We start from the raw sequence: 11612 nt of genomic DNA on the forward strand, positions 1-11612 counted from the left end.
AGAAAGTGTCTAGTCCAGGACACATAATTATGCCTGAGTTAAGTACCCAGTTGGCAGATACCTGGTAAACTGGAACCATCAGGTCTACAGAAGCCCTTTGATTTTAGAACTCTGGAAAAACTGGTGAAGATGTTCAGATTCTCTCTTCCATATGGTTTGGGAAACCGAAGGGCCATTTCAGGAGAGGCCATATTGGAAGTCCCTAACTTGATAGTGTTTCTATACAGTGCATATACAAGAAATTAAATAGATTTTGGTCTAATTTAACGGCATGCTTTTATATTCCGAAGGGTTCTTTACGTTGCTATAGATGAAAATCCCAAATATAATCAACTTTTGCTAACTTTTGAGTGTACTCATTATGACTTTTAAAGTTCTGAAAAACTGTATTTGGCTCCTGTGATATATCCATTAACCTGCTTTTCACTTTAGCAGCTGAATAATATATGCACATTCTTTCAAGAACTACATACTTGAATCAGTACAAGACAAGAAGCACTGCAAATGTGTTCCTTACACGGTACCTTTACTCGGCACACAGAACATCAAACATATAATAATGGCAGTTTAAATATTGAACCACAGTTCAACTTCTCAAGTGTAAAACCCACATTTAAAACTGGCATATCCATTAATCTAGTTAGTATGATGGAAACGACATACAACCATAGTCAGGTAGTGGTTTATCTTTTTAATGAAGCTATAAAGCTTTCCATATCTATACCATATTAACTCTTTTACTTAACTAAAAAATCACAGCTGTGTTTACCATTTAAAACTATGTCTAAGGCAGGGGGGAGGGGCAGGTAATACACACTTCACAGCTACTGAAAACTACACAGATGGCAATTTCTTCAATCCTTTGTTACACACAGCAAAACAGAAGGAAAGTAGGGGGAAAAGAGCCCTCAATGAATATCAAATTTCAAAGCTTCATATGGAATTCTAGTGCTATGAAACAAGTAGCCGAGACACAAACACCCAGGTTGGGCTGCTGAAACTTCAATAGAAGCAACAACTTGGGCCAATTCCTGATTTTTATTTTGAGAATCCATGCAAGATTCAGCTACAAAATTTAAACTGTTTGAATGCCTAGTTCTAGCACTGGACTCAAGCCAAAAAGAAAGCAACATGTATATTTTAAGAGCTTATTTCTAGAATTTTTGCATGTAACCACTTTATTTCACTTCAGAGTATCAGAGGAGGTCACAGCTTAATCAGCCTGCATTCAGAAACAAATCTTCCCCCACTCAAATTTAGTTTTCAGGGCTTTAAATTGAAATGGCAAGTTTGTGTCACACTATTTTTCCCTATTTTTCTGCCATGTTTTATTACTTTTGCTTCAAAGCTGAGTAAATGCAGAGCATATCTATTTAGATTAATGCACTCAATTCAATATTCAGTTAAGGTGAAAAGGGCAAATTTAAGAACTGTAATGGACAAATTAAGTGTCAATGTGCACTTGGCAAATGATTAAAATAAGCAGTAATTTCACAAATAAAACAATATGGTATTTCTCTATTACCTTCATTTAAAAAAATAACTGAAAGGGCTTTGGTTTCAATCTTTATTCTCCTTGTCTAAATATATTAAGAAGTTTGAAGAAATAGTTCAAAAATTTAGTGCAGGGATCTTTATAAACTATTTGAAGCATGCCACTCAAAATAAACCCCAAATCTCAAGTAAACAAAAAAGTTCTTGCATTTGTGTATATCCATCTACTAAACAGGATTTGAATCCTAGCTTTCTAAACTAAAGAAACAGGAAAGTAATATTTTTGTGACTCTGAGTACAATAATTCCACTGACTTTGGAAATAAGGCAGCTAGTTTTGGGGGCGACAATTCTGGTGGTGTAGACTTAATGAAGGGAATCATTTATTCTTTGAGGAGTCCCCTCGATTCTTTTGGGGTGCAATGAGCTAGAAGCACAGGCTCCTCCCCCTTCTTAATGCTGCTCTTCCTTCACAGTCACCCTAGCTGTTTCACCCCAGCATGGGATGCCACAGCAGCCTCACGCAAACATTTCTCTGGCTATGCTCTCCGTGGATCTCCAGCACTGTCCAAAATGCCTCTGCAGCAGGCTTGTATTGGAAAGAGCAAGCAGCTCTCACCAGCTTGACTTCTCTGAACTTGGGAGCTCCCAAGTCAGGATGATTTTTGGGCCAATTCATAAAAGGAAACTGAAACTTGATGTTTTTTTCTTTTCATTTCAATTTACGTTAACGGGAAGCATGGATATAAAATAAAACAAATGAAAGTTTAAAAAAAAAAAGTGGAAAAAATCTTGCTCAGCCAGAAGCATGTTTTGCACCACTAATGATTTTAGTCAGTGTGACTTTGTGCAAAATATCCTCAAGAAGGCTCTGGCTCATTTTCAAAGTAACCATTAAAAAAAAAAAAAAAAAAAAAAATAAAATGGACTTCATAAAAATTAAGAATTTCTGTTCATCACAATATCATTAAGAAAACAGACAAGCAACAGACTGGGTAAAAAAATTGCCAGCACATAGGAGGGTATTTCAAAAAGTTCACGGAAAGATACATTCAAAATAACCAAAAAAAAAAAAAAAAAAAAAAAAGAAGCACCAAGGCTGCATGATGTTTGGAAAAAATAAAGAACAAGCCTGTCATATGTGCGTGTTTGTTACACACACATGCCATGCACAACAAAGCAAAGGTGGTGTGTGAATTGTGGACACCTAGGACAGTACTGGTTCGTTTTCTTTTTTCCATTTCTAAATCTAGAAACCTTGTTTAGGTATGGATAACTGCAATGAAAATGAGCCTGAGATATGTTGAAAGGCCGCCCCTGTAAACATTCCCTCAAGGGAACAGCAGCAGTTGAGTATGTGTCAGTTACGCACACCATATTCATCACTACAGCAATGCTCTATAAAACACAAGCAGCTCGTGTCTAGGCTGTCAGGGATTTACAGAATATTGATTCTTTTTGTTGGAAACAAGCTAGTCCCAGGTTTAAATCCAATCTGGCCTTTATCAGTGGACATTCACTAGGTCTTCTGCTCTGCGGCTGTTGCAGTCTGTGACGGAGCTTCTGGCTTCATGATCTGGTATGTGATGAGATACTCTGGGTATGCCTGGAAAGGGTAAGAAGAAAAATAAGTCAACTTCTGGTAGGTACAATATTAAATAAAGCCTTACTTAATGTCGAAGCCTCAGAGGCTTTTTTTGATCCTAATATTCTACACAGACCCAAGAGCCTGTGACATCCAGTGCCTGAACAACGAGGGGGTCCACTTACTTACGTGTATATAAACATGTACCAATCTTATAATCTAGGAAACTGATTGTTATTTCTACTTTGCATAGTGTAAATTGGTTATACTCCATTCATCCCTTATTGGAGAGCCATGTGCCATCAACAGGAAAACTAAGGCACCAGGCAGCACAAGTATCTTTCTTTTTCATGTCACATAGCATAGTGCTGTCACGACATGTGTTCAATAAAACTTTATTAAATGAAAGAGTAATTTCACTGAATTGAGTTCAAATTAATCATAGAAAATGATGTGACCCACTGAGCTGGAAGGCATAAGGACAAGATGTGTTGAGTCACTAATAACCTAGAAGCAACAATCTGGTGATAAGTTTTAAAAACTGTCTAATTAAAAGCATCTTTTACAAGAAAGATAATAGCTCAGATTTAGACTTGTCCCCCCACTATTCTCTATTTCTCTTAGTCTCTTCTTTTATGTGGTTAGTAAACTAGGAAGCTGTCTGGAATGGGAAGAGTACTTCTTGATGGGAGTAGGAAAAGGAAGGCTGGCCAGGGGAAGCTGTTATAAACCTTAACTGGGAATCACTCTGAAGACAACAATTGGAAGGAGGGGGGCAAAAAAACCCTTAGGTCTGTGTACTACATATGAATTCTTCACCCCTAAATATAACATGATGATAAAATTAGACTATTTCAGAGTGGTCTGTGGCTGAAAAATAATATTCCTTGGTAAGCAAAGTATTTTCCTAAAAATAATTTGTTGAATGCTAATCCACAAATTATTTGCAAACAGATATGGAAGAAGATAATAAAAGAAATGAAGGATAAGAAAAAACTGGACTGTTTAATACTAAAAATAAAGACATAGGCTGGCCGGTTATCTCAGTTGGTTAGAGCGCAGTGCTATATAACACCAAGGTCAAGGGTTCAGACCCCCAAACCAGCCAGCCACCTAAATAAACAAATAAATAAAATGAAGATGTAACCATGTGATAGATCTACTGAATTTTTTTTTTATAACTGTATACCTTGATCTTAGGAAGCAGAAACTGTTACACATCTGTGCCTCAGCTTTCCTCATCCATGAATAGCAACAGTAGGAATTCAATACATGTTAGTTATTACTATTAATGTTATTATTGCCATTATTATTATCATTCATTAGAGAGCAGTCCCTCTTAAGAGGTCTCAGAAAGAATTTAAAGAGAACGAAAAACACAAATGTGTTTTAAAAGCTGACACTGTCTACATACATGTAAGCAACCACTATTATTCATAATATACTTTCCCAAAATTCCAGACTGCTCTGGTTTGAGCTAAAAACAGCAATCTTTAGTACATCTAGTTGGAATAAAGCTGGATCAATCTCTCCTGACTTTCCAGTTTGAAGCCTCAATAACTGAATAGCTTGCAATTTTATTTTATTATAATTTGTACCCTGCTTAATTCTTGAAATGGTTTTAAGGTGGCATTTTAGTTTCTAGTTACTAAAACAAGCTAGTCAGATACCTATTGCTAATTCTAGAGTTGGGTGTAAAGAATCTAGCAAAGCTCAAATACTGGTGAAATAATGGAAATACTGATTAGTCAACCAGATGTTTTAATGGTCAAGAAAAATTATTTATTCATCACCAGTATACATGTATTGAGCATCTACCATGTACAAAACACTGTGGTGTGAGATATGGACCCTACTGTCAAGGAGCTTACCATCTAGTTTGAGAGGATAAGCCAGATAAAGAAAAGAAGGAATTAAAAAATAACACAAACTGGCATATGCTACCTGTTGAAAATGAGTGGGAAGCCCACTCCTGCTTCCTTTTGACCCAGTGGAGTTTAATATGTATTATATATTGTATGACACATTCTTTCTACTTGCAGGAAAGTTACTTAGGCAAAGGGGTCAATAATGACGGTATTTGAATTTTGGTATCACACTATTTAAGATGATCCTTGACACATGTAGGTTTTAGTTAGGCAGATTCTAAGATTCTAACGGCATTGAATTACTTAAAGGTCCTTATCTGAGTGCTCCTGTTTTCTACTGATTAGGCTACTGAATTGTTTCTATGTACAGTTTAAGATACTGATTAATCACATCAAAATCCAAAGGGATTTAAGGCAAGGGAATTATTAAATTGCAGGACTAGAAGGGCCAAGGATGGACCAAAAGACATTATTTCCTGTCTAGTCACTTTAAATCCATACTGGTTATAAAAGTGTAGAATGAATTTTTTTTAAAGTTCCTGTAAGAAAAGATTCAACAACCACCTTTGATAACCCATTTTCAGGAAACTCTTTTTAACCAAAATTCCTAATGCTAAAATTTAAACACTCTCATTTATTTTCCATAGCGATGAAGAAGAAATTGTCATGCTCTCTTGCATAGTATCGTATATCCGAAAATCAGTCTATAAACCATGCTATGGTCTTTTCCTTTCCAGGTTAAACAATTCTGCATTGTTCACACCATTTCAGTAAAATAAGTGAAATCTCTGTAGCAACCAATGACCAGAGACTACCTCTCCTTTATATTTAATGTGAAGCTTAAAGTATAACATATAAAAATACTCCTGATATTTAAGTCCACTATTAACAGAGCCATTTTCCTTTTCAAGCATAGTTCAGTTAACTTTCAACATATCTTTTCAACCCTAAAGAGAGAAACAATCCCATCAATAACAGATACTCCCCAAATCAACCCTCTAAATAAAACATTTGTGTGTTCTTGAAAGCATTAATGAAGGAAAATTTAGGGTAACACTAAGGAGAATGATACAAAAGTTAGCAAAGGAAAACTTCCCCATAAAATCAGGAAAAATTACTTATAGGAAACTACTCAATTAGTAGACACTATAGTTGTTAACACTATCCATGTGGACAAGTATACCTAGATATGGAAGAACCAGTACCCCCTGAAATAAAACAAATACTAAGTGCATTTCATTTTTCAAGGCATGTTTTCCTTCAAATGAGATTTGTACTGCACCAATCTCTAAAATTCCTTGAACAAATTATCAAGTCAAATTTTACTTGGGACATGGGTGAATGATCATTAAAATTGAGAAAAGTAAGCTTACACTTATTTTCTAGTCTATGTTATTTCTTCCCATCCAACTATGAAAAAAATATTTACTATAGGTAACTTACAATATGTTAAAAAATCTACGCTAAGGAAAACTGGTATCACCTATAATCTCTACACCAGTGCTAACAACTCTTATGTTTTGGTACATTCTATGTTCAGTATATATATGATTTAAATATTTCTAAAATAACAGGCATATGAATATACAGTAATTGGCTTAAGCATTCTACTTTATTGAATATTTAGGTTAAATTTTTCATTATGATAATCACGACAGTAATTAATCTCCATATATATGTGTATTTTGTGTGTGATCATAACTGATTATATCTAATGCAAATTCCTAAAAGTATAATTACCAAATCAAAGTGTATTAGTCCATTTTTGTTGCTATAACAGAATACCTGGAACTGGGTGATTTATGAAGAAAAACGACATTTATTTCTTACAGTTTCTGTGGCTGGGAAGTCCAGAGTCCATCCGGTGATGGTGACAGCAACCCAGGGGTCTCACATTGCAAGATGGTGGAAGCAGAAAGAGCAGAGAGAGAGCAAGACAGACTCTCCTCTTCTTTTAAAGCCCTCAGAACCACGCCCCTGACTACCATTTTTAACCCATTCACTACAGCACGTTCCTGCAATCTAATCACCTCTTCAGGGCTCCACCTTTCAATTACCATAATAGGATTTCCTACCCTTTTATCTGTCACAGTGGGGGCCAAGTTTCTAATACATAAAACTTGGGAGACACAATTCAAGTTTCAGTAAGTTTTGGGGGGACATAGTTCAATCCACTACACAAAGTAAAAGCATCCTCTCTAGAAGTCTGAAGTTTATGATTTAAACAGAAAAACTTGATAAAAAGAAAAAAAGCAAAGAATAAATTTAACTTTTTATTTGGAAACAACTGCAAACTTATAATAAATTGTAAAAATTAAAGTGGCAGCCACTTTACCCAGATCCACCCATTGATAAGGTTTTATCTATTGCATTTGCTTTATCATTTGCACTTCCCACCTACCTCTGTATACTAGACACACACACATACACTCAATCCTCCTCCCAAACACTTTTTTCCTGAAACATTTAAGAGTAAGTTACATACATCATCATGGTCCTTTATCCCTAAACATGCCAGCATATATTTCCTAAGAATAGAGATATTCTCTGACAGAAGTACAATATCAACCTCATAATTTTACATTAATACATTTTTGTCTATCTACTCTCCATATTCAATTCTGTCAGTTGATCTAATAATGCCCTTTCTCTTCCAGTACTGGATGCAGTTTGGGGTTAGGAACTTAATTTAGTTTTCATGCTCTTGGCTTCGTTTAATTTGGAAAGTTTTCACAGATTTTCTCTTTTTATAATACTGACATTTTTGAAGAATACAATCTTCCTACATTAAAAAAAACCCAGAATATTCCTTATTTTGATTAGACTTAACTTATCTTGGCCAGACCACTGCACAGATGATGTCGTACCCTTCTCAGAATACCCATCTGGCACTCTATATGCCCGTCTGTCCTTCACTGGTGATATAAATTTTGATTATTTGGTCAAGGCATTGCCCCCTTTCTCTGATGTATAATTACTATTTTCCCCCCTTCTTTATAACTCTGCGATAAGAAAACCATGCAAATATTCTTCTCCTTATTGAAATTACCCCCGATATTTAGCATCCATTGCCTACTCTTACTTAATCTAATCTTTTCCACCATGGCTGCAAGATGATAATTTTTCCAACTCCAGTACTCCCTTCCACATCCATCCACCTTACCTGGGCATTCTACTGTAACCAGGAGACCTCCTTTTTCCTTTTTAAATGTATTTATCTACTTATCATCAGTATAGAATAATGAATTCCTATTTTCCAGAGGTTTAAAATTCATTACTGTACTTATTTTGGTATTCAGATTATCCCAGATTTGGCCAATGGGAGCCCCTTCAAGCTGGCTTCTGTGTCCTTGTGACATGTCCATGTTTTTTCTTTTGAGCACTTTACTACTTTCTGGTATAAGAAGATGGTAAAAGAAACCCTGGTTCCTTTTAGTGGGGAATGATATTAGAGACCAAGACCTGGGCTCTTGTTTTGCTCATTGCTATTGGGGCTTCTTTGCTTTCAGCAGACAGAGCTAGGAAATATATGTACATTTATTGGTGTACATTCACAAGCTTACGTTTATACTCACACATATACCCATACATACATATATCTACATGAGCACACATACTCACATATGTATTAGAAACCACGAGTTCATATTCATACTTAAAATTTCAGTCTCTCCCTACAGGATCTCTATTCTGCATTCCATATTTGTATATCCCTTCTTCTACAATGAGAACCAGGGCTCCCAAAATCAATACAGCAACACATTTACTCATTTGTTCGATCCTATAATATACCTAAAAGAGTTTCACTGTTCTGCCCATACCACCACAATTATCAGGCTTATTATAAGGAGTTCAGGATTTCTTTGCAATTTTCCCCCCTATCCTTCCACATCCTACCCTGCCCAAGTCTGATGGCATAAAGTAAAATATTGTTTTCATCAGTTACATATATTTAGTTATTTTCTTTATTTTTTATCTTCTTCAGTATAGTAATAGTACACACTTGAAATCTAATTAAGTTCAGACAAATTGGCAAACACTTAGCAGTACTGTGATAGTTAAGGACTGGGCTGAAAACTATAGAAAGTTTTCTATATGTATATATTTCTCTGTATATATGATATAAGTGCGATGATCAGCATTATAGAGATTCAGTCACTGTGACCATCCTGTGGCAAGTACATCCACGAAGAAGATCCATTAAATGGCAGCTGCTCATAGCTCCCCACTGCCATGCTGAGGCATGAAGCAATACAAAGCATTAATTCTGAATAATAGGCCTCAAGAAAAGCATGAGATCAACTTGGGTGAAGTTGAGGTTGAAAATCATTTTGATATCTTCATTTTGTACCCAAAGTGACTAATGCTACCACACTATGTGATAGATATTTCATTAAAAGGTTTTCTTAAATATTACATGTCTACATATTCTGTTCTGACATGTTTAGTAATTTGGGTATGTTTACTTGACGAGTAACATACCTGCTCTCCTCTGTAGATGACATATTCAGCATATGCCAGCCCATTGACACTTGGTCTACCAATAACTGAGTGATGTCCTGGAGGGGCATGAGCCATTTTCATTGTGCTGAATTGCAGAAAAGATTTTCCAAGAGTCACTCTACAGAAAAGCATTTGTCTAAAGGAAAAAAAGAAAACAATGCTTTGAAGGGAGCTTTAAAACTTAGAATAATATTGCTAGGTTTATACTACTCAAAGTTTAAAGTAATTTTGGTATGGCTGAGGAATCAATCATAGAAAATATCTGGCAGTAAGTTTTGCCTAGTAGAAAAAGGAAAATACTAGAGAAAACTGAGTTCTTGCATAAATGGACAGGTGGAGCACAGAGAAAATAAGCAGATAGAAACAGCACTTGAAATTAAGATTGGGTTTACTACATTATGAGGAAAAAGTAAAAATTGGGATGAGATCAATAGTAATAATCAGAGTGGATCATGAACAAAAAATTAGCTTAAATCATAGCAGCTGGTGAAACATGAATTGGAGCAAATGTTAAATATGATAGAGGTAAGAAAGGTTCACTGGGAAGAAAGTGCATAATATAAACTGGGGGTTGACAAACACAGCCCATGGGCTCAATCCAGCCTGTCACCTATTTTGTAAATAAAATTTTATTAGAACAAATCTGAACATTCATTTAGATATAGTCTACAGCTACTTTTGTACTATAAGGACAGAGCTGAGTCATTGTGACAGGGATTGTATGGCCTGCAGAGCCTAAAATAATTATTATGTAGCCCTTTAAAAAAAGTTTGCAAACCCTTTAGATAAGCAATAAACATTTTAAGTAATCAGTACAATTGGTCATGCTATTGAACGTAAACAGTTATTAGTCAATCAAACAGTTTGTTTTTAGTGATGGAGTATGATCTTTGTGTTATAACCAATCAGAGATATTATTTTTAGTCAACTGAGATTTGTGGGGGACCATGCATACATAATTGGGTCCTGCCTGGACTGGCTTTTTAAGTTGGATGCTACTGATGATCCTCTCAGATGCTGGCTTGTATCAACCATACTCTCTGGTAGGTCCCAGAGGAAAATGCTTTGCTCTACATTAGAGAGGCATTTTGAACTCTATCTCTACATTGTGGCAGTGATAAATTGCCATGATTCTGCAGACCCCGAGTCTATTATGTCACATAAAGCATGACCTCACAGGCCCTGGCCTCCTGCCTTCTGCTTCCTGCCCCAGGCTTCACTGTTGCTGCTGAGACAGGACAAGATGCAGGACCTGCCCAGCCAGCCCACGAGGCTACAGATGGGCAGGTGGAGAGCCCTGGCTCATGCCTGTTCACTGGCTTGCCTTGTTCATTGTGGTACATTATGCAGATGCAGCAGCCAAAAATGTAGGAGTACCAATACCATGGGGGGCAAATTTTGACCAATGCAAGACCAAAAGACCATCTCTTTTCCCCTTGATATACTACTGTTCTGAGACACAGTAGTTCACACAACCTCTCTGATGTGTCATGGACTGAACTATCAACTGTACTTGTTAGGAAACTGTGGCAAGCTCACTAACACACCTCAATGTATTTGCTCTACCTCCTTCTCCACCTCATTTCTTGTGCCCTCATTCCTGCTTCCTTGCCAATAAAGTGCTAGTCACATGCTTTTCCTTCAGACTGTTTTCTAGGAATCTTGGCTAAGATATAAATCTGTGTGTCTAATTTTAGTGAGTGACTGTTATTCCTCATTTAGGTTCACTTTTATTGCTTATTTAGGTTCATTTTGTCTCCACAGGCATTAGCTCTGAAGCAACAAAAAGAAACTTTGGCATGTTATCTATCCTTGAGAATTTCTGTGTGTTCTTAACCACAGAAGTCTTTTTTTTTTTTTGTGGTTGATTACTGTGGCCAATTACCAAAACCTCCCTCCCTCCTCCCTCTCCCTTCTCCCTCCCAACAATGTCTTTTCTGTATGCTTGTCGTATCAATTTCAAGGAATTGCAATTGTTATGTCTTCTCCCCCCACCACCGTTTTTTTTTTTTTGTGTGTGTGTGTTTATTTATTTATTTTTAGCTCCCACAAATAAGTGAGAACATTTGATATTTCTCTTTCTGTGCTTGACTTGTTTCACTTAATTCTCGCTAGGTCCATCCATGTCATTGCAAATGGCAGTATTTCATTCTTTTTTATAGC

The 11612-nt window shown here is 36.2% G+C and overlaps 1 protein-coding gene across 1 annotated transcript in view; it reads right to left on the reverse strand.

Annotated features, from left to right (window-relative positions):
• Positions 1 to 2869: 2869 nt before the first annotated feature.
• Positions 2870 to 11612, reverse strand: part of TNKS (tankyrase, TRF1-interacting ankyrin-related ADP-ribose polymerase) — a 246637-nt gene continuing 237894 nt past the window's right edge. Inside the window, exons 26-27 of the mRNA XM_008574165.1 lie at positions 9429 to 9585; positions 2870 to 3099 (exon numbers count right to left, since the gene is read on the reverse strand). Coding sequence (XP_008572387.1) covers positions 3013 to 3099; positions 9429 to 9585 — 244 coding nt within the window. The 3' untranslated portion in view covers positions 2870 to 3012. The remainder of the gene's footprint in view (positions 3100 to 9428; positions 9586 to 11612) is intronic.

The sequence above is a fragment of the Galeopterus variegatus genome, unplaced genomic scaffold (assembly GCF_000696425.1).
Source record: "Galeopterus variegatus unplaced genomic scaffold, G_variegatus-3.0.2 Scaffold1005, whole genome shotgun sequence".
Taxonomy (NCBI): domain Eukaryota; kingdom Metazoa; phylum Chordata; class Mammalia; order Dermoptera; family Cynocephalidae; genus Galeopterus; species Galeopterus variegatus.